The sequence below is a fragment of the Aspergillus sclerotioniger genome, assembly GCF_003184525.1.
Source record: "Aspergillus sclerotioniger CBS 115572 chromosome Unknown BO94scaffold_12, whole genome shotgun sequence".
Classification (NCBI taxonomy): domain Eukaryota; kingdom Fungi; phylum Ascomycota; class Eurotiomycetes; order Eurotiales; family Aspergillaceae; genus Aspergillus; species Aspergillus sclerotioniger.
This window is the reverse complement of record NW_020291002.1, coordinates 644,123-663,834: the sequence shown is the minus strand read 5'-3', so window position 1 is coordinate 663,834 and position 19,712 is coordinate 644,123. Positions and strand designations below refer to the sequence as shown.

The window sequence follows — 19,712 nt, the reverse complement described above, 5'->3', positions numbered from 1 at the left end:
AGTAGGAGAGGGATAGAGGAGGCGGGGAAAGAGAAGAACAACACAGAAAAAAAGGAAGTAGAAAGATCCGCTGCAAGCGAGATACAGTTCAGGGCAGCAGTGAATAGCTGGGCAACCTGCTGGCCCATTCACTGCCAACCACCACACCCTCACGTGTGTCCACGGAAAGCCAGACATGAAGAGTGCATGCAGTTAAGACTGGAAAAGACTGAACAATCCATAGTGCACTGGAACAAAGGCAACTGATCCATTAAGCCAAATTTATATCTAACATTTGAATGGTAGGATTACAACAATCACCTAGTCTAACAAGCTGTACAGCGAAAGTAGCCTACTCGGCCATAATTGGCATGCGATACTCCTCTGGAATGTCCATCGGCCATGCGTCAACCCCGTCCAGCAAGGCCAGTGCTAACCCACCGCTGTGGTGCATCTGAAGGTGACAGTGAAGGAGGAATGGTCCTGGATTCTGCACGAAGTAGCGGAGTGCTAACCAAGACGGCGCCGAATTCGATGCAGGCGTGTAGAATGTGTCTCGCATCTGGGGGCTCTGGAAGTTGAAGTTCTGCGGAATGTATTCCAGGGCCTCCTCCACAGACGAGTAGGTAAAGGGCTCCGAGCCTGCCCCAATCACAAAGTATTTGTTGGAGTGCTTATGGATGGGGTGTTGCGGCTGTCCCATGGTGGTGATATTGATGATGAGATCGACCCAGGTGTTGTTCAAGGTGGTCACGGAATACGCTGCCGATATTGAGCTGAGGTTGAACAACACGGGAGGAGATAGATCCTCATTTGACATGGGGTAGCTATTTCGCAGGGTCCAGATATAGGAGGCATTGATTGTGTTGACATTGAGGATGTAGGTCCGGTCCGCCTTGAGAGCAGGTATCTCCACGGGAAACGGTACCACACTGCTTTCGTTCAAGAAAACCGCAGTGGCTGTAGCATTGGAACCGGCTTCATTGATATAAGGCTGGGAGGGACTGCTTGGGTTCGGGGTAGAGATGCCATATGACATGACTGCGGTTCCATTGATGAGCTGGGTTGCATAATTGTTGGCGACGCGGACAGTGTAGTCTCCGGCATCATCCGACTTTAACTTCACCATCACCGAGTATCGCGATCCAATGGGGACCGTGACAGCATCAACGAGCGATGGTTCGACATAACGACCATCCACGGCGTAAACATACATTGGATGCTCATCAATGGAGAATACCAGTGAGGTAGCACCAGCCATGCTGATAAGGTCATAGCTAACATATTTGAAAGCGGAATTGACCTTGAACACCTCCGTGGGTCCCTCACTAGGCGTACAGCCTTCGTAGAAGCCCTTGGGGACCTTGCTGAGATCAACCGGATAGGTGCCCACTATAGGCTGGGGCGGCAGACATCTGGCATAGTTAGTACGGTTGATTGCCTTCGATACTCGATAAAAGCTTACCCCATATCAGTCAAGGTTAAGTTACCAAGAGCCTGTTTCTGCTGCTCCGTCGTGATAGCATTAAGGTGGTCCTGGGAAGAACAGTACACAGAACCCTTTCCGTTAACCAGAATAGAATTGGCACAGTAGCTCTCGACACCAGAGGCTGTTTGGATCTGTAGAAGTTCCTCCGAGGTAAAAGGCCTCCAATCCGAAATCACAATCGGTTGCGTATGCTTTTCGGCTTCCAACATTGCCTGCTCGTCCGCTTCAGAGATCAACGAAAAAGGCCTCGTCACCGAGTCTTCAGGTTCAATATAGATGGGGCCATAGAGACCATCCATGATTTGAGCCCTCTCGTGTGAATGATACACATACGAACCATAATCGGCTGCCTTCCACTTGTAGAGAAACTGGTCACCCGGCTGGATTTCGGCCTGCGAGAGTCCAGGTACACCCTCCGACCACGGCGTGCCTTGCTGCCCAATACCTGCAATCTTGTTAGTATGGAGGTCTCATATAAAAAGCAGTTTCGAGCAGGATATGCAGGTTGAGAAAAGCCAAGACAAGATGTACTGACCATGAAAGTGGACTGTAGTCGAAAAGGGCATCGAGTTGTTGACCAAGAACTCCACATCATCGCCCTGCTTCAACCACAAGGCAGGACCAGGTAGCTGTCCATTGCTCAAGATAGCCTTTCGTAAGGCACCGGCCACTTCCACGTCTTCCCAGGTCAGATCTATCTGGAACTGCACAACACGGCAGGACACCCATTGTATCAAGCAAAGCGCCAACAGGGCCAGCCTGCTTGGAGATAGCTTCATGCTGGACTCGAGATAGCAAGAAAATATACAAAAAAGGTCCAACAGAATATGTACAGTCGAACGCAGCCGGGTCGATAACTAGTTTGTCGTGCTTGCATCTCCATCTCTGAGCTGAACCTGAGGTTCTTATAATGCCTCCATCGAAGATACGCTCAGACTGATGCCGACGAAGCCGAAGAGTCAGGCAAGGGATACAGGACCTAATTCGTATAGCGACATCATCGGATGCGCCCATGGCTCAATATCCATAAGGCGTCTGATGGCGAAGATGGTGGACCCGTCATATGCAACTATTTCCATCATTGAAATATGCTTTGGAGAGTGCATCAATTCCTAAGCTCACCGCAACCTTCTAGGATATTCCAGTTCCTGAAATAGATTATAGTTACATTATGTTGGAAGTAACACGGCATCACGCATGTATGCCGCATGGAAAAGCCACCCACTTCTAGCAAAAGAGGCGGTTTGTAGTAGGTATACTGCACGGTGCAGGTAATATGGATGCCTGATGTTGAGCGGCGTCGCCGGGCGTCGGCAAGGAGAAGAAAACGATTGACGATGTGGTGTTGGTTTATCGAATCTTATTGCCCCGAAGCGGGTTATCGCCATGACCTGTCAGTCGACGCCTCTTCGCGGTGGCGCGCTCGCCGAAACCTAGTGATGACGGGATCGCCGCAGCTGAAGAAAGCATATTGTATGGTCGCTACTTGATGAATTGATGGTAGATACGTGGGCAGATTGAGGAATGCCACCGAAACAATCAATGAAAATGAGGGAAATACCAAGGGAGAAAATAACAAACAAGATAAGCAAGGTAATTATCTCATGTCGGTCGTCAATCGGAGTCCTAAAAGCATTATGGCTCATACGTCGTTCATTCGTCCACCTCTTCCACCAGCGGACTCATCGGTGGAGTCAGTGTTACAAGGTTCATTGAAAAGTCCACTATTGGCGCCCCCGGATCTTTCAGCCTTACCGTAGAAAGTTCCGGTTCCGGCTTAAGGGTAGCAAGCGGATTCTCTAGGGAAGAGCCTGCTTCGGGTTCTGCTTGCAAGTTTGGGGGATCATCGAGAACTGGCCCGAGAATGTCCTCAGCAGCAACAACTGAAGAACTCAAGGTGGTCACTGAGCTGGAAATGGCATCACCAGAGCTGGAAGAGATCCTGGAAGAGAACGAGGGCATGACATCGGTACGGGAAGTCTCGACGCTCGGCAACGCGCAACTGGTGGGCCTACCCCAATTTGTCGATGAGGGTTGCATCAGCGACACAGCTGAAGAGGAAACGGACACGGGCTCCAGGATGTCCTGAGGAAATGGCCGGAGAGCCGACTGGGTGGATTGAGGCGTAGCATGAATAGCACAGAAAACGACCAGGAAGCTGAGAACGGCAATGGCGACATTGCGCCGGTCGCTAGCTAGCACTCGTATGTAATTCACCAGCAATGTCTGTAGATCAATATCCTCACTCGATCTCGGAACAGAGCGATACTCTGGCATTCGCTGCTCCTGGGCAGCCACTTTCTTGGTTACCGGGGGCGACGGCATTGCAGCTTGTTCATGAACGAAGCGATTATGTTCCTCAATTGCTGGAGGAGTGGTAGGCGCCGGCAGAGAATGCTGGCGTACCTCGGTGGCCATTGCATGCGCAGGCTCCTGTGAATGCGGTACCTGCAGTCGATTCTCGAATTGACATATTTCTTCCTCCAGCAGTCGCCTCTCCAACTCCCTCCTGATCTCTGACGGAAGCCAAAGGCCGACTTCCACGTCCACCTTCTCCATTTCCCTCCAAGCTGCAGCCCATGCCCCAGCCCGCATCAGGCCATTGGCAGCGAACACCTTGATCTCCCATTTTCTGCCCGCGTTACTATGGCGAACCACGCGCCCGCCACAGTCGGGACAGTCTTCCCCTTCCTCCTCGTCTGTAGCGCTCTCTTTCACGGACTGATCATCCCTCTCGGAGTCATTCTCATCTTGTCCAAGGAAATGGCCGTGGTCCAGCCTTGGGCGCTGCAGGTCTAAGCTTTCCAGCAACCGCTCCTCGAGTAAGTCATACATGTCTTCCGGATGGGAGATAAGCACACCGCGCTCACGGAGCATGACAGACCCGACCTTCTCCTCTAGCAGCTTCCACCGTCTCCAGTATTCTGAAGGCAGAACCTCTCTCAATACCTTCTGATTGTGGTAGCCCATTGCTCCAGGGACGGGAAGTGACGGTGGAAGCAAGTTACAGTGCAGAAGCACCAATGGGTACTCCTTCTTGACCTTCGGCTTGCCTGCGGATCCTGTCGGGGAATAAAACTGGGTCTTCCTCAGCGGTGATGAGCCGGCAGATCGCATGGACACGTCGGAAAGACGCTGACCTCTGCGCTTTGGTGGGGTCAAGAAATCATCGTCCCCTTCATCCTCTGTGTGCATCTGCATCGCTTTCACCGAGCTGGGCTTCCGGAATGCGGTTTCCCGATGCCTAATTGCCGGAATCGAGCGCACCTGTCCTTCCAATTTGCTATGCACCTTGCTGTCATGGTTCTCCCAGTGATGGGAAAGCATGTCGTTGTGTAAAACTGTCTTCATTCCATCCGCCATGTTCGTAAGCACCGAGGTCGGGATCGAGGAAACAGAAGAGCGACTGGAAGCTCTGGAACTCATCCGATCGAGGTCTCCGTCCAAATCACCACCCGGGATATCGCCAGATTGCCGTATTGAGGACCCCGAGGAGCTGTACCCACCGTCGTGCGCTAATATCTGAGTATCTTCATTGAAAGGATCGATTTCATCATAAAGTTCGTATCGGTGCTGGAGTCCCGATTTCGAAAACGCGGGGGAGATCGGTGGGCTCTCGTAGGCAGCGCCTCGGCGAATGCCAGATGCCTCGCCTGTACAGTCTGCATATCCAGTCAATTCGGGGTCAGAAGAGTAGTCGTCCATTGGGGTTGGTCATAGACGGATAGTATAGACGAGAAATGTATAAAGGAAATGGTTCCCCACTGCTATCCGAGCGTCAGGACTAGAAGGCTGTCAGTGAGCCTGTGGACCTCAGAGGAATGTTGGGCTTCGATCTGGCACGCTAGACGGGAGAACGATGGAGAATGGTATTTCGGGACACATTCCACCCAACTCTTGGAGAAGATGCCGGGGATGTTGATCGCCGTGCCTGACGGCTTTGTTGGGGGTGTGGTCTCACCGCCCAGTTGTGCCGGGCAACCGCCCCTCGCTGGGCCCTTGGCTTCTCCGCCCTCCGCTGCCTCGGGCCTGTGACTGGGTGTCTCCCAGCATCCCACTGTCTCAGATCATGGGTGGGGATCTCCATCACAACGCACGCCCCATGGACGAAAACAAGGTTGAATTTGGAGTTACATACAAGTACAGACCTAGCCAATGGAGTAAAAATACTAACACGCTCATACACAGAAAAGAATGCCTCCGATCATGCAACAGGCTCACCAGCCACGCCGATGCAAACATCAATCATGCAACATTTCCTCTCAAACGACACTCAACGACCAGTGGTTCCTATAGATATCTTCATCCCACGATATAGATAGACAACCCCCGGACGCCAAGCATCATAACGACGGATTCCAAACGGCTGACACGTGCAATTACAGTCGCATATATACGCACAGTATACATTTCAGTGAGGGCCCTGCGGAGCTTCATCATCTGGGCTCATCAGGGTAGGATAACTCTGGTGTTCCCCAAAGTAATTGAGGACGTCCTGCGGAAGGTATTCCAGCCATGGCAGTATCTCGCCACTGAACGTGAACGGAAGCTGATCTTGTTGCTGGAGCGTTGCCATATCGATGTCTTGGCTTTCGATAAACACGTCACCCGCATGGGGGCCCACAACAGGGTGGAGACCTGGGGTCCGTGAGCTCAGATGGCCGTCGCCAGGTTGCTGTTCGCTCGGAACAGGTAAGCTGTAGTTGAATCCTGGCACCTGATTCTCGAGCCTGGAGGACGCGGAATGGTGGTTGTAGGCTGATCGAGGATTTGGCGGGCGGGAGGTCGTACCCGGAAACGACGTGTTTAAGCCAAGGAGCAGATTCGCATCAGAGGCCGAGACTTGGCCAGAGGATGCGAGCGACGGAAACGGCTCGGAGCCTGCTGCCATCGGTGTAGTCAGTGTTGACTCCGCTACCCTGGATGGCTCCAAAGTCTGCGAGTAAGAATTGGAGTTCTGACTACCACCAGTCTGTACCGGAAGGTTGGGATAAATGTGGCTATACTGAGATGAAAATGTTGGCTTATCCGACATGGACTCTGCCTGAGCGGGTAGTTGATATAATAGGCTCAGGTTCGGTTGGGACGAGTTGGTTGCACCGGTCAACGCCCATCCAATAGCTTGGGAGGAAATTAGTATATGCTTCCCGGATGCGGCGGTGAAGAAAGGGAACCAGGAAAAGCCCACCTTGACTCGGATCAATCTTGGGCGACCGTTTGCCATCCAATGGAGTATCTATGCCTCCTTTTGAGGCTGCTGCTTCACCTGGAGCAGCCAATGATGTTTGGATACTTCTCCAGTGTGGTGCAGCGAAAGGTGGAACGGACGATACCTCCGCCGCGCTTTCCATCTCCTCCACAGTATATAGAAGTGGATCAACGATTCCCTTTGCCTTTTGATCCAAGACCGTGAGGATATACTTGGTACCCTCCCAGTATGTTTCAAGTGCTTTCAAAGCTTTGTAACATCGCTGGTAGTTTTCCTTTGCGGCGGACGCGAGAAGTATATGCTTAGCGGTAGGCTTTCGTTCCGATCCGTTCGAAGGATCCATATTCGGCATCACAAAACCACTGTTTTGGTTTGCCAGTAACGGCTGAGCTGGAGGTGAGCCAGATCGTGAGGAGGGTGAAGAGTAATAGGCACTCTCCATGAGAAAAGCACATGCGGCAATGTACATAGGCTGGGTTGTGAAGGGGTTGCCAATGAAACTCTTCCCGTCCACGAGTTCTGAGAAAGACAGAATATCGGCAATGGTTTTGGCCGAAGACATCGATAACTCCCTACTGTTTGGATAAAGATGTTGGATAGTCCCACCGAAGGAGTTTAGCAGCGTGGGTTGATGAAGCAGGACTATCAAGGTATGAAACCACTGATTTATGTCAGCGCTGATGAATAACATGACCCTAAGCTAGACTCACAAAATGAAGGAGAATGAAATTTGTTCCTTCCTTGGCTTTGACGTAGGCCTGGAAGTTTGCTGCATTAAAATGAAGTCTTGGCGACAGTCGCTGATAGATGCCTAAATTCAGCTATGATTAGCTCTGAAGAATTGTGCAAAGCTTTTCGGAACTATACCTGTCAAATCGCTCTCCATACCAGCCAGCATTTTCAAGGTGTCCGAAGTTACATGGTTGACGTCCTGAATTCCATTGATGAGATCCGTCACTCTGCCGTACAAATGTATGATGCGGGTGAGCGGGGGAAATGGCGCTGGCCATCCGTTAGGCAACCGGGATTCCGACTGGAGTGGAAAGCAGAGTTCTATGTCCTCGTCGCGTAAGGTCACCGGTCTCCCTGTTCCAGACGAAATCACTCGGTCGAGGAAGAAGATACTCCAGAAGGTGTCAACCCTTTCGCGCTCCTTCGCACGCCGGCCCTCTGCATCTGGTTGGTCTTGTGTTGGGCCAGGGGAGATCTGAGGTTCATCATATTGATCGTCTCTGAGCTTCCCGGCTTGTCCAGTCAGGACTGCACTCGGAGTCACACCGCTCAAACCATAGCTGAATTCCAATCCCCGTACCTTTTGCAATCCAAGGTCTTGAGCCATCCGTATAGATATACCTAGGTACATCCAGAGACCGCTGTCATGGTTCGAACCGAACTCCTCATAAGCAAGTAACAAGCACGCCTGTACCCCGGAAAGAGTAGGACACGAGAGAGAATCCACTAGAGTGCCCATGGCTCTGTGGGCGAACGGCTGCCCGCGGTTCGACTTTTTCATGTCCACTTGCGGTTCAGAACCATCAATTGTCGGAGCTTGGGGAGGGCAGAGTAGCGGATGAGGAGAAAATCTCGCAGACAATGCACACACGGCATCTACGAGCATGGTGTCTACCCTTTTGTCTTTGAGGTCACGGAGAAACCTCTCCCGCTGTAAGAACGGAAAGGTGCATCCGAGGTGCACGAAAAATAAGTCACATAGGTGCGTCACCAGGTTGCTGACAGCGCAGGTATCATCGCGATCATAGAACGGAATCGTGTTGTTGTAGTCACGACTATCGCGGGCGTCGGGTATTGTTTCGAGGCTGTTCAACCCAGCATCTGCAAATTTTGGACTTCGAAGAGGAGATAGCGACTCTGTATGTTTTGACAAAAGAGGTCAGCCAATGTCGCTAGCATTGCTAGACATACGCAGAACAATTTGTTGCCTACAGAGGCTAAGGAAAAGGATATCAGGGATGCAGACCTGATGACAGTGATGGATTGCTCTTGCGCGAACCTCGCACCTGAACGACCTGCAAAAGAAGTTAGGCGATAAGATTTTGTGGCAATACTGTCTAGCAGTGTATGCGAACCATCTGTTTGAAGCCAGGGACAATAGCCGTCGGCCCAAAATATCTAAAATAGGGCACATGCGTGCGCGCGCTAGAACTTAAAGAGGTACGACCTAGAAGACAGGAAGGTCCATGGTAAGTACAATCATAGTCATGAACCGAATGAGGACATACTGCTTTCTGGACTTTCCCCGCTCGTCTGCTGTTCGGGCTCTTTCGTTGCCCGCGAGGATGTGTCCCTAGGCAGGGACGCTTCTTTTGACTCCACCGTCTTGTATACCTCGGAGGATTTGCCAAGGCCATCATTGGCTGACACTGTGGCTCTGCGCGGAGAAATTGGGGAACGACTGGCGAGCTTAGGCGTTGTGCGCGAGGCTATCACATCATTGGGTGCCGGTAGAGCAGCGATTATAGGAGTTCGTAAAGCGGCATCGGACTGCGATCGAGCATGGATAGACGATTCGCTGTAGCCTTGGCAGATATGGTTGTAATCGGAGCACGTTTTGCATACTAGCCATCGGAGCAAACGAATGAGTAAGACATGGGTCATAGTTACGTCAAACATCAGTTTCTTACCTGGTTGTTCTCCCGAGCAGCGAATTTTGCGCTTGCGACACGTCAGACACCTATATATGGCCCCACGGGGGAGCACCATGTTACTGAGTGATCACAAAGGGGGCAGACATAGGCCTGGGTACGAAGCGACAGTTGTGACTTACGCCGCATTAACTCGTCGCCGCTTCGTTTGGGGCTGCCCGTCTGTTGAGACGAAGCGGATCTGTCTGGGAGGGGGAACATTATTGCCGCCGTTCTTCTTAGGAGAAGGGTGGCTCATTGCGAGCAAGTTGTCATCCGGGATCACGACACATTGGGCGAAGGCTTTACGGCGATCGATCGTTCCCTAGGATGAGACACAAGGGAATCGCAGGCGGAGAGTGAAGCAGACGAGGAGAACGGCGGTATGGAAAACCCTTGGACGGAAGCATGCAGTGGAGAGACAAATCCATGGACGTGAGTTTGATCCCACGTAGTGTCCGGTGAAGACCGTTGCGGGATAGAGGCACAGGAAACGGACTTGGACGAGGGGAGGGTTTGTACTCTGTTCTTTTTTTTTTCCCTTTTCTTTAATTTTAAATTCCTTTTCCTGAATCGTATTTTAGCCTTAATCCTTATTTGTTCAACCCGTAGGGTGTCAGCGTTAGCATCGATAGGGAAGCTAAGCAGCAAATCTTCGTGAGAGGTACCTGGTCACGCCTGCTAGCAAGTAGTACGGGGGGAGGGATTGTTGGGTCGAGAATCGGCCAACTAAGCCCTTGGCTGGTCCTCTCCTGCCTCCAGGTCGCGTCGGAAAAATAAGCCACCCCAAAGGAAAGGCCCAAGCAATGCTAGCCTGACCGCCTAGAAGGGATTGTTGATTCGACGGGGATTCTTTGTTTCTACCGACGCGATCACGAGATGGATCAGATCCAGCCCAGACGGGAGGGATGACCGGTTGTCCGCTAGCGAGCCAACTAGAGAGATTAGGCAGTCTTTCGTGCCTTTCGCTCATATTAGGTAGAGATGAAAAGGAGGTGGTTAGGCAGATGAAACAACCCGTCTGAGAATCATTGGATTGGATTCGACACAGCGTGGCCTGTTACATACCGGAGGGCCAGGACAAAAGCCATAAGAAAAGGCAAAGAGCTAGCTGTTCCGCACTTCCGCCTCCTCCGTCCGGGAGGGGGGGGGGGGGGGTCTTTGGCTGGCCATGTGACTCTCTAGGATTGACGTTACCCGCTCCTTACGGGCCACGCCAGCCACGACTGGTCTGCTGCCAGGAAGCGAACACAACCGATGAACGGACGGATCGATTCTGAATCGATAGACTGGTCATTCCCCATTGGGAAGGTTGGTATGGGCGGTGCAACTCAGCCTCGTTTCGAGGAAACCTCCCAGCAGGGTGTCTTCATTGTTGTTCCAAGCAGCTGGAACCTGATCGCCCAGATCGCAGACCCCAGGAGTCTGGACTCTGGCTCTCTCCAGTCTGGGGATGGAAAGTGGACTCGCTCTCCGTTTTCCCCGTCCGGAGGCCCGGACTCACGCCTACCTTAAACGGTTACCCACTTTTCAGTCTCCACGCCTCATCCAACGGTCGGCTCAACTCCGACATTTGCCTGCTCGCCCAGCCAGAACTGGCTATTGCTCCATTTACGGGCATATCGCTCTGTTGTTTGGTCCCAGATCGCTGTTCTTGAAAATTTATGGAATGTTCTGTAGCTGACCAATTCTATCTTCTATTTGAATTAATCTAGTGTAAAACCGCGGCAGCACAGAACCTCCCCCACCACGGCGTCTAAAGATGCGCCATACGCGCCAGGTCTAGAACTGCGGCCTTGGGATCTCGATCGCATCGGTAGTCCGCCCGTACGAAATACCCCCCAACCGACTGATAGGCTTCAAGACCTTCAGGTCGACAATGCTCTTCTGTTCGTTGATCGCATCGTCTCGTACCCAGAAGCGAACACCCTCGATGATTGCCAACACGCCTGATTTCTTGCCCGGTGTCGACCGGCTTTCGAACTCCTTGGTCTCCACCAGCTTGCCTTCGATCGCCAGAATAGACTCTTTCACACGTGCCGCCTGGACAACGGAGCAGGGCGCTTGGGTTAGCCCCGAGACCTCCCATTCAGAGACGCCATATGGAGTATTGATTGCCGTCGCGTTGGCGGCCTCGACGAAATGCTCTGAGATGATGTTGATCACGCATTCCTCCGTCTCCGCCAGGTTCTTCAATGTGTCTTTGGCCTTGTCAAGGGATCCCACAAATCCCACCGTGAAGAGCGGGGGGTCATGGTTGATGACCTGCGAGTAACTGAATGGCGCCAAGTTGGTCGTCTTTCCATCCTTGGACTTGGTGCTGATGAGCGCGATGGGTCTGGGGACCATGCCGGAGATCAGAAGTTTATAATTGGAAGCAACCGGCCGCCCTTCCTCGTAGGGGTCAATCTCCAAGTGGTTCTTCTTCAAGCTCTCACCTCCATCGTTGGCGCCATCTCCCTGCTTCCAGTCGGGATTAGGGGGTTTCGAGAAAGTGACCGGCACGTCGCGCTTGAACTCAGGGCGAGAGGCTTGGACCTTTTCGAAATCGTCTCCGACCTTGAACATTGTGGATGTCTGGCTGAATGTTCGACCCGGTCTGAGGATGTTCACACGAGGGAGGGGTGCACTGCAGTTACTGCACGATCGTCAGTAATGCACAAGGCTTAGAGGCGTGGTGTTGCAAGATTCCGATGCTCCTAGGACCATCACTGTCTGGAGAAAAGGTACGCGAACACTTACTGAAACTTGAAAGGTATCCTGTGAGAAAACCAGGAGGCTGTTGACAAGATGGAGCGATGCATGAGGACAGCGACTTCACTTTTTAGTCTCGACGTTGCGTTAGTTGGGCGACTCAGGTGTCCAATTCATCCGAGCAGGTTGACCGAGGGGTAATTCCACGGCCACATTGCGGAGCTGGAGTTAGTTTCCACGCCCATGGGCGCATGATGTGCACCTAGAGTGCGTGGAAAAGAACCCCCACTACCGAAACCCGGGCCGATAAGGGTTTGTCAGCGCCGAAACAACCCCGCAATGGGTATCCTCGGCATCGTCACCGGCCTCGATCCCGCATTGCCGTTATCTTGATTATAGCTCTTGTATTGCTTGCCTGTGTGACTGACCTGTCAGCCCATCCAGTGCAAGCACAACGATGAGTGAATTGCCGTATTGAATGTCGATTAGGTGACTAGGTGGTAAAATAGCTATCATACTAAATAAGCCCGCATAATCGACGAGCTCTTATACATACATCCAAGACCTGGCGATACTATAAATACAAACACCAAATCCCAACTACTCCTTCCTCAAAAATGCAATCGAATCCAACTGCTCCGCATTCCCAACACTGAGACTCAATTCCTCCAACTCCTCCAAATCCCTCTTCACCCCCTCCAAATCCATCAAAATCATTCCTCGCGCATCAGCTCCCAACGGCACCCGTATAGGAATCCTTTCTCCACGACTAACAAGCCGATAAATCGCCGCCGCAATCGCATCCGGCTCCGCCCACAACCGTCGATTCTCCTCTTTGCTCTTATATTCCAACAAGACACTAGTAGGATAAGTCGGATCCGCATAAGCAGGATGTCTCCCTTTGGCCATCGATTTCAGACTCGTAGTCGCGTAATTGGTTTTGACGCCCCCAGGCTCGATATTGCACAGATGAACTATTACCACGCCCCATCCGTCAGTATACCACCACTTCACCATCCACACCACAACGTCAAGGGAATAAAAACTCACCATTCCAACTCCCCGGCAACTCCTTCGCAACGGCCTCCGTCCACCCCTCCATCGCAAACTTACTCGCATGATAAAACGCACTGCCCGGGAACCCCACAAAGCCACCCAAAGAACTAACATTCAGGACAACTCCACCCTTTCCCTCGCGCATAATCCCCAATACTCGCTTCGTGGTATCCACCATACCCCAGAAATTCGTGTCGAAGAGGGCCCGCGACTCCCCGTCTTCTGCTACTTCGGTGTCCCCGACGAGAGTGTACCCGGCGTTGTTGACGAGGACATCGATGCGGTGGTATTTGGTTAGCGTTTCGCGGATGCTGGATTCGATTGAGGTGGTGGAGGTGACGTCGAGGGGGAGTTTGAGGATGTTGGGTGTCGTTGGGAGGGTGGAGAGGGTGGAAGGGTTGCGGGCTGTTGCGACGAGGCGGTTTGTGGGGTGGTGGGTGGTGATGTGCTGTGCTAGGGCGTGGCCGATTCCGGAGGAGCAGCCGGTTACTATTTTTTTCAAATGGGTATGGGTTAGAGGGGTGGGGATGGGGTGAATGGGGAAATTGAAAGGGCACTGACTGAACCAGACTGCGTCCGGGGGGAGATGGTAAGGTTGTGTGTTTGGGGCGGACATTGTGATGCGGTTTCTGGGGTTGTGTATGCTGTGTATGTGTATGCTGATGAGGTTGAGGGATTGAAGGGATCTAGAGATATTTATACGAGTCTCAAGTTGAGGTAGTACATGGTGGGTCAGTATCGGGTCAGCCAACTCATATACAGCTAAGTCCGGAGGCGTCGCTTAAATCCATTAATCCCGCTTGAAGCCGGCGTCAGCCATGACGATGGTTGCAAAGGCGTATGCTAATGCTGATGCTGATGCTGACTATGGATAGATCCGTGAAGGAAGCTTCTAGTCTAGTGACTAAGAATAGATTCCCTGAGTAGATCGACTTAGCGCCGTTACTTGATGTTACCGTAGGCCGGAAGAGGTGACTGTCAGAATACCACTATGACCTTCACTACCGTGTTGATGAATTAATGGCAACCGCTGATTTCTTTACTTTTCTCCTCTTCGTCATTCTGATGATCTTCCTTCTATCAACTCCGTCTCCTCCCCGTATCTCAATATGGCAGATGGACTGGCTTCACCATCCGGATATCAATTATGGGAAAGGGGTAGGGAGGATTTGCCTTCCTGCGAGAGATGTCAAACGTTCTGTCGAGATGGGCATCCCAAGCACATCAAAAACACTTGGACGAGATCAAAGGCTGGGAGAGCTGACCCTGCCACCCAAAATTCTGCAGCATAAGCCAGAAGATGACAGCGAGGGAGATGCAGGAACATTTAATTGATGACCATGGTATTGCCCTTATTAAGAAGCAACACCGTGATACACTACTTACTGTGGACTTTCATTCTAAATTACAATATATCCTACTATCGGATGGTTGATTCGTTGTGGGATAGCCATATGCAGAGCTTACATGGAATGCCACTCACAGTCTCGACTATTGTCATGACCTGTGGAAGAGCCACTCTCGCATATCCCTAAGCCAGAGCTCTACGGCTATGGACAAGACATCAGAAAAGACAAAGAGAGGGAGATTGAATGGAGAGTGCAGGACTTTTTCAGTGAGATGGGGTCTATACATTTACTACCAGAGGAATATGCGAGCCCTACTGCTGCGGCAATATCAGATGGCACTCTATGTAAACTATACCGAGAGGTCTATACTACTTATTAACTAGCAGTGCCCTGCGCCACCCGACGGATCTACCAAAACGAGTATAAAAAGAGCTTCAAATCCCTCTCATCTGAGAGTTTGAAAGACTACTCACCAGCTGAAATCTGACAAAATGAGGATGACACGCTATAGTGGCCGTCACAGATACATACGATATTTATCAGTATTTAGATCCAAACCCACCGAAAAAGAACCACTCGTCGCACACTGATGAAAAAGGGCTATGTCCCGTTTGTATGTATTCCCCGAGTTTCGGCCTCGTCTCGGATTTCTGTCTCACGAACTAATTCGCCATGAGAGCGTGATGATGCTATATCAAAGCATTCATCATGCATTCGGATGATTTTGTCTCTCCTGGTTTTCCACCGACACTGAGAACATATGCAGCATGAAGGCCTTGTTCTGCTAACAGGAACAAAGATGCCTTGTCACGCTCGCATGGCGGAAAGCCCAAAGGAGGACTACATGGTTCGTCTTCCTTGTCCCCGGGCACTGATTATTGACTTTCAAGTCGTCGTCAATAATATGTTCGGAATGGTAGTGGGCCTTACGAAAAGCATGATGAGTTATGACCTTGTGAAGCAAGGACTATTGACTGCGAAACAGCAAAGCTGATAAGGCGGGAAGATGGGATATGATAGAAGAATGGGTTCACTGAGATGCTGTAAGAAGACAAAGCTTTGGAGGATGTGGTAAAGCATGAACAGATTTCAATGATATAATCCATGGATAGTAATCTACCCAGTCAGCCCGGTTTGCGCATTTGCGGTCAAACTATTGGCAAAAGCCAGTGATAGGAATATACTTACTACCAATTAAATACTCAGCTAGAATCTAATATGACTTGCTATACTCGTAGAGATAAAGGAGGGGGGGGGGGAGGGGTTATTAGGGTCACTGGAAGAATATTCGGGTTTGAGGTTCGGATATACTGGAAGGGCGCTTATAAGTGAGATAAGGACAGATCCACTGCCCACCGGGAGATCTATCGGAAGAATTAATGATTGTGGCAGTGGCAGGTTGAACCGTTAGAGGTCTCCGAGACAGTGCAGCAGCCTAGCTGTCATAGGGTGGCTCATTCCAATACTGGAGGCACTAAAAGTGTCAACGGCCACAGCAGAATCCATGAATCAACCCGAGATACCCCGAGGAGCAGGGTCTCTGGCTGGTCTTCAGATTTAGGATTGGCAAGTCAACCATGGCTCCCTCCTCAAGCACATCCGGACGCAAACGGCTCACTGCGTTTTGTGCTACATGTTGCGGCCACCATCTTACCCTCGCTGTTACCTCAAACGCACATTGACTGTGTATGGAAGATGCAGAGCTTCCACAATAAATTGTAGTGTGCCCTCGCGGACGAGCAGTGGATCTATGGCACAACCAAAGACCTGTTCCCCGTCGACCCCTTTGTTGCAAACCCATGGGATGTTCACGAAAAGGTCAAGCAGGCGGACGGATACATGCAGGATATTACTGCTGGGATGTTCCGCTCGGACTTTATGCTCCAGAGTTCATGTCGAGATTGGACTGGATGCGAATTGCAACTCCAGCTCGACTTTGTACGATATTTGGGATCTCCTCGGTTGTCTAGTGAGTGTGGTCAAAGGTTTTGGGTGCTTTGATACACCACTCTTGGTCTGATACGAAATGTCCGATTGAATGATAGATCCTAGCCCGACATCCGATTAAAAATACCCCAATATTTCTGAAAATGTTGTCCTTTATAGCCTTCTCTCCGTCTTTTTTATCACATAGCTAGTATTTATATATATCGTTGTCGCTGTTCGGATAATATGTTAGCATGCTTGTACCCAAAACATCGATTGAACAAGGAAGCAACACATACAATTGATACTGGAGGCTATCTCTTCCTGCTGCCGAAGAATTCACCCATACACTCACACTCATTGCGCTCACCGGAAATTCTCCGTAGCCCTTTTTGTCAATCACAACAGTTTGGGGACACCACTGCAGGATATCGGTCCATTGCTCTGTGGCGTGTCGTCGACCGACATACATTCGCTTTCTTGATGGGCCGGCATTGCTCATTATGCACACAAGACCAGACGGATGTCGACGGTTGCCGTAACGAACAAAACCTATCCTTGTCAGCACATGCGGGATTATACGCTTTTCAGGGTAAATAAGAAACTAACCGATGCAGTTCGCTTTATCAAAGTAGTCTCGTTGCAAGCCATATGCATACAGCTTTCGGGCCTGTGTGAGTTTGGGAAGCTTTCCCTTGCAGGAGGGAGTCATCGGATCTTTGACGTCAGTTTGGAGACCATAGAGATCTCCATAAAATACACACGGCTGACCCTTATCACCAAGCAGGATCAGAGCGTACGCAAGAGGTTTGAAGCGCGAAGCAACTGGTGTCTGGTGTTTCTTAGTTATGTCACTCACATAGGTGGGTTATTCCTTACCGCAAGGGCCTGCCCTGGTTGCTTGAGATAATATTAACACAATGAAATACAGTGCGGCATGATATCACTTACAGTGTCATGATTGGCAACAAACGTCTTCCTAGTCATCAGTAACAGAAACAACTAGGGTTCTAGTACAACTTACCACAGCATTCTTAGGCCGTAGCTGAACCAACGTGTTATTAAAAATGTTGCGAAGGTCGGCTCCTTCTACTTGCGAGATCATTGACAAGCGTCTAACCAAGGCTGAATCGAATAAAGATAACTTGTAGTCCATCTGCTTCAAGTAATCAAGGAGCGGCCTGGCCTCGTATCTCCAGTATTCGCCCACTATGAAGTAGTCTGGTCCGACAGTTGCTCGAAGACGATCAATGAACTCCTTTTGAAAACCAACCGAATAATGTTTGACCGCATCCAGCCGCATACCACTTAGAGGCAACTGGGTGTTTATCCACTCACCCCAGTTTAACACATCATTCCGCACTTCGGCGTTGGAGTAGTCCAAGTCTGCAAACATGAGATAGTCGTAATTGCCATTCTCACTGGCAACATCTTTTGCCCAATTATGCCCTTCGATTTTGTACACTCCCTTCCTTTGACGGATTTGATCCCAGTCGACACCACTGAAGTGCTGACAGTTGTACTTCATCGAACTATACCGGTCACCGCGCCCGGGGAAGTTGAATCCCACCCAGCCCTCGATCTCTTCGGGAGAGGATATCTCCGTATTACGCTCTAGGACTAGAAGTCAACAAGGACTCTGCAATCAATGAAGGAATTCATACCCTGTGGGTCAACTTTGACTGCTGGAAAGCGCTCCGTGTAATCTGCTCCGGCTTTGTGATTGAGGACAGCATCGCAATAGATGCCTATCCCGAGATCTTGGGCCCGAGCTGCTAGGGATTGGAGTTCTTCCTTAGTGCCCCATTTTGTAGCGCAGGATCCTTTTTGTTCGAACTCTCCCAGGTCATACAGGTCGTAACTATCATAGCCATTGCCGCATGGCTCCATGCCTTTGCTCGCGGGTGGAATCCAGATATTATCGACCCCGATAGCTTTGAAGCCAGGCAAAGCATGTTGGAGACGACGCCAATGGCCTTGGTCAGCCGGCACGTGCCATTCAAAAGCTTGGAGCATCAACGAATTGTCAGGAGCGTCCCATGATGGGTGTTGATCCAAGTGCTCAGCTTCTTCTGCATTATGTACACACATAAGCCGGGATTCTGTCAAGGGTTACAGGGACTCACCTTCAATCTCCTTCCATAGCCGCTTCTCCTTTCTCTTCCCAGGTTGGCACCATGAAAGCAGCGACGGCATGGAGGAATAGTATGGCTTATGGGTTTGGAATGTGTCAAGAAGGGAGAGAGGAGCGAGACTATCTTCTCCCGGCAGCAGGGATTATGAGGGATTTTGTTGATGAGAACAGACGCGTCCACTGCCGGTTAGATGTAGGATGTGTCAACTGTCTATGTTGCAAAACACGTCATATTACTGGAGCTGTTTGTATGATTTTCAAGACATGATGACCAGAAGAATAGCGATGGAGCCCCTGGCCCTAGTGCGGTTTGTATTTTATATAGACAAAGCTTATCTGCAGGGCTGTGTGCCTAGTTATTCTATTTTTATGGAGGGTTCCCTGCAGGCGCCAGTGAATCGTTCTCTGATATGTATAGACCGTGTCGCTACTCTTGGATCAGATTCAAGCAACGAGATGTGTATGCTCTTTTTGATGACGATGCATGATTTTTTTGGCTCGCAGCCCACTTTACTGAAGCGACCAGATCTCCGGCGGCTTACCGTTGACCGAAAGGAGAAATTGCACCAATCAGTGGTCATGGAGCGTCTTGGCGGACATCACAGGTTTCAAGAGGTTTGCGATTTGCCGAACCAGAAAACCATCAACTCTGTCGCGATGATTCGGAAGGGGCGAGATTGATTTTGCTGTTTCAGCAACAGCCACAAGAACCAAGGCCGACGGACCTGGCAGCCGATGGACGATTCACCGGGCGCATTCCCAATGGAATCAATGCCTGAGGCTTCCGGTGTCGCAATGCTTGGCACTAATAGGCCTCAGCAGTACGGAGGTAGACTACACAGTCCACGATAGATAACCATGTCTTGACGATGGATATCTGTCCTCAAGAGTCAAGACCTTGTAGGCATTTTCTGGTCATGAGGGGCTTGTTTGCTATATATAGGTCATGGAGTATTGGAGATAGTAGTGTACTGGAATCTCCGGATCAAGTGGCTCAAACCCTGCACGAATCGGACGGAGGTAAATGGTCAACATCGCAGGTGACCGATCTTCATATCACATCCACATCTCCAAGTCCAAGAAGAGGGAAATAGCCTAGTTACTGTCATGGCGATGACGGAGTTCTTGGGGAGGTTGGTTGACCGGACGATCGGAGTTAAGGCCGTGGCAAGGCGCGCATTGGCCGCGAAAAGTTTTCGGGACCGGGTGTGCCGCTAGTGCCAAAAGCAGCGGG

The 19,712-nt window shown here is 50.8% G+C and overlaps 7 protein-coding genes across 7 annotated transcripts; 1 reads left to right on the top strand and 6 right to left on the bottom strand.

Moving 5' to 3' along the window:
• Positions 1–331: 331 nt before the first annotated feature.
• On the bottom strand, positions 332–2,247 carry BO94DRAFT_556167 (multicopper oxidase; the record flags this gene model as incomplete). The annotated part of the gene is made up of 3 exons (XM_025613843.1): positions 332–1,394; positions 1,445–1,913; positions 2,004–2,247. The coding sequence occupies 3 exons, from the start codon at positions 2,245–2,247 to the stop codon at positions 332–334; spliced, it is 1,776 nt and encodes a 591-aa protein (XP_025468119.1).
• Positions 2,248–2,988: 741 nt separating this feature from the next.
• BO94DRAFT_50830 (uncharacterized protein) lies at positions 2,989–5,374 on the bottom strand. Its single transcript, XM_025609657.1, has one exon. It carries the CDS (start codon positions 5,171–5,173, stop codon positions 3,122–3,124), a length of 2,052 nt encoding a protein of 683 aa, XP_025468118.1. The 5' UTR covers positions 5,174–5,374; the 3' UTR covers positions 2,989–3,121.
• Positions 5,375–5,834: 460 nt separating this feature from the next.
• On the bottom strand, positions 5,835–10,000 carry BO94DRAFT_50771 (putative C6 transcription factor). Its single transcript, XM_025609628.1, has 10 exons — positions 9,988–10,000; positions 9,463–9,911; positions 9,320–9,369; positions 8,918–9,253; positions 8,765–8,856; positions 8,656–8,704; positions 7,545–8,546; positions 7,388–7,488; positions 6,657–7,338; positions 5,835–6,589 (listed from the first exon to the last, which is right to left on the bottom strand). The coding sequence occupies exons 2-10, from the start codon at positions 9,576–9,578 to the stop codon at positions 5,880–5,882; spliced, it is 3,138 nt and encodes a 1,045-aa protein (XP_025468117.1). The 5' UTR covers positions 9,579–9,911; positions 9,988–10,000; the 3' UTR covers positions 5,835–5,879.
• A 1,021-nt stretch (positions 10,001–11,021) lies between these two features.
• On the bottom strand, positions 11,022–12,131 carry BO94DRAFT_534662 (flavin reductase family protein). The gene has a single exon (XM_025611600.1). It carries the CDS (start codon positions 11,885–11,887, stop codon positions 11,102–11,104), a length of 786 nt encoding a protein of 261 aa, XP_025468116.1. The 5' UTR covers positions 11,888–12,131; the 3' UTR covers positions 11,022–11,101.
• Positions 12,132–12,481: 350 nt separating this feature from the next.
• On the bottom strand, positions 12,482–13,806 carry BO94DRAFT_565586 (SDR family oxidoreductase). Its single transcript, XM_025614502.1, has 3 exons — positions 13,631–13,806; positions 13,064–13,558; positions 12,482–12,987 (listed from the first exon to the last, which is right to left on the bottom strand). The coding sequence occupies exons 1-3, from the start codon at positions 13,683–13,685 to the stop codon at positions 12,614–12,616; spliced, it is 924 nt and encodes a 307-aa protein (XP_025468115.1). The 5' UTR covers positions 13,686–13,806; the 3' UTR covers positions 12,482–12,613.
• Positions 13,807–14,089: 283 nt separating this feature from the next.
• Positions 14,090–14,404, top strand: BO94DRAFT_545836 (uncharacterized protein; the record flags this gene model as incomplete). Its single annotated transcript, XM_025613262.1, has 1 exon — positions 14,090–14,404. The coding sequence occupies one exon, from the start codon at positions 14,090–14,092 to the stop codon at positions 14,402–14,404; it is 315 nt and encodes a 104-aa protein (XP_025468114.1).
• Positions 14,405–16,471: 2,067 nt separating this feature from the next.
• On the bottom strand, positions 16,472–18,740 carry BO94DRAFT_574771 (alpha-amylase). The gene is made up of 8 exons (XM_025615037.1): positions 18,471–18,740; positions 18,009–18,416; positions 17,369–17,958; positions 17,296–17,319; positions 17,224–17,244; positions 16,954–17,176; positions 16,644–16,896; positions 16,472–16,577 (listed from the first exon to the last, which is right to left on the bottom strand). The coding sequence occupies exons 1-8, from the start codon at positions 18,538–18,540 to the stop codon at positions 16,553–16,555; spliced, it is 1,614 nt and encodes a 537-aa protein (XP_025468113.1). The 5' UTR covers positions 18,541–18,740; the 3' UTR covers positions 16,472–16,552.
• Positions 18,741–19,712: the final 972 nt, after the last annotated feature.

Coding starts and splice junctions, on each gene's coding strand:
- BO94DRAFT_50771 (XM_025609628.1), bottom strand. CDS start 9,578: ATGAGCCACCCTTCTCCTAAGAAGAACGGCGGCAATAATGTTCCCCCT. Junction 8,857..8,917: donor CGGGGAAAGTCCAGAAAGCA/GTATGTCCTCAT, acceptor CCTGTCTTCTAG/GTCGTACCTCTTTAAGTTCT. Junction 8,705..8,764: donor TCCCTGGCTTCAAACAGATG/GTTCGCATACAC, acceptor CTTCTTTTGCAG/GTCGTTCAGGTGCGAGGTTC.
- BO94DRAFT_50830 (XM_025609657.1), bottom strand. CDS start 5,173: ATGGACGACTACTCTTCTGACCCCGAATTGACTGGATATGCAGACTGT.
- BO94DRAFT_565586 (XM_025614502.1), bottom strand. CDS start 13,685: ATGTCCGCCCCAAACACACAACCTTACCATCTCCCCCCGGACGCAGTC. Junction 13,559..13,630: donor CCCGGACGCAGTCTGGTTCA/GTCAGTGCCCTT, acceptor TGAAAAAAATAG/TAACCGGCTGCTCCTCCGGA. Junction 12,988..13,063: donor GTTGCCGGGGAGTTGGAATG/GTGAGTTTTTAT, acceptor GCGTGGTAATAG/TTCATCTGTGCAATATCGAG.
- BO94DRAFT_574771 (XM_025615037.1), bottom strand. CDS start 18,540: ATGCCGTCGCTGCTTTCATGGTGCCAACCTGGGAAGAGAAAGGAGAAG. Junction 17,959..18,008: donor AGTCAAAGTTGACCCACAGG/GTATGAATTCCT, acceptor TTCTAGTCCTAG/AGCGTAATACGGAGATATCC. Junction 16,897..16,953: donor TGATAAAGCGAACTGCATCG/GTTAGTTTCTTA, acceptor TGACAAGGATAG/GTTTTGTTCGTTACGGCAAC.
- BO94DRAFT_534662 (XM_025611600.1), bottom strand. CDS start 11,887: ATGTTCAAGGTCGGAGACGATTTCGAAAAGGTCCAAGCCTCTCGCCCT.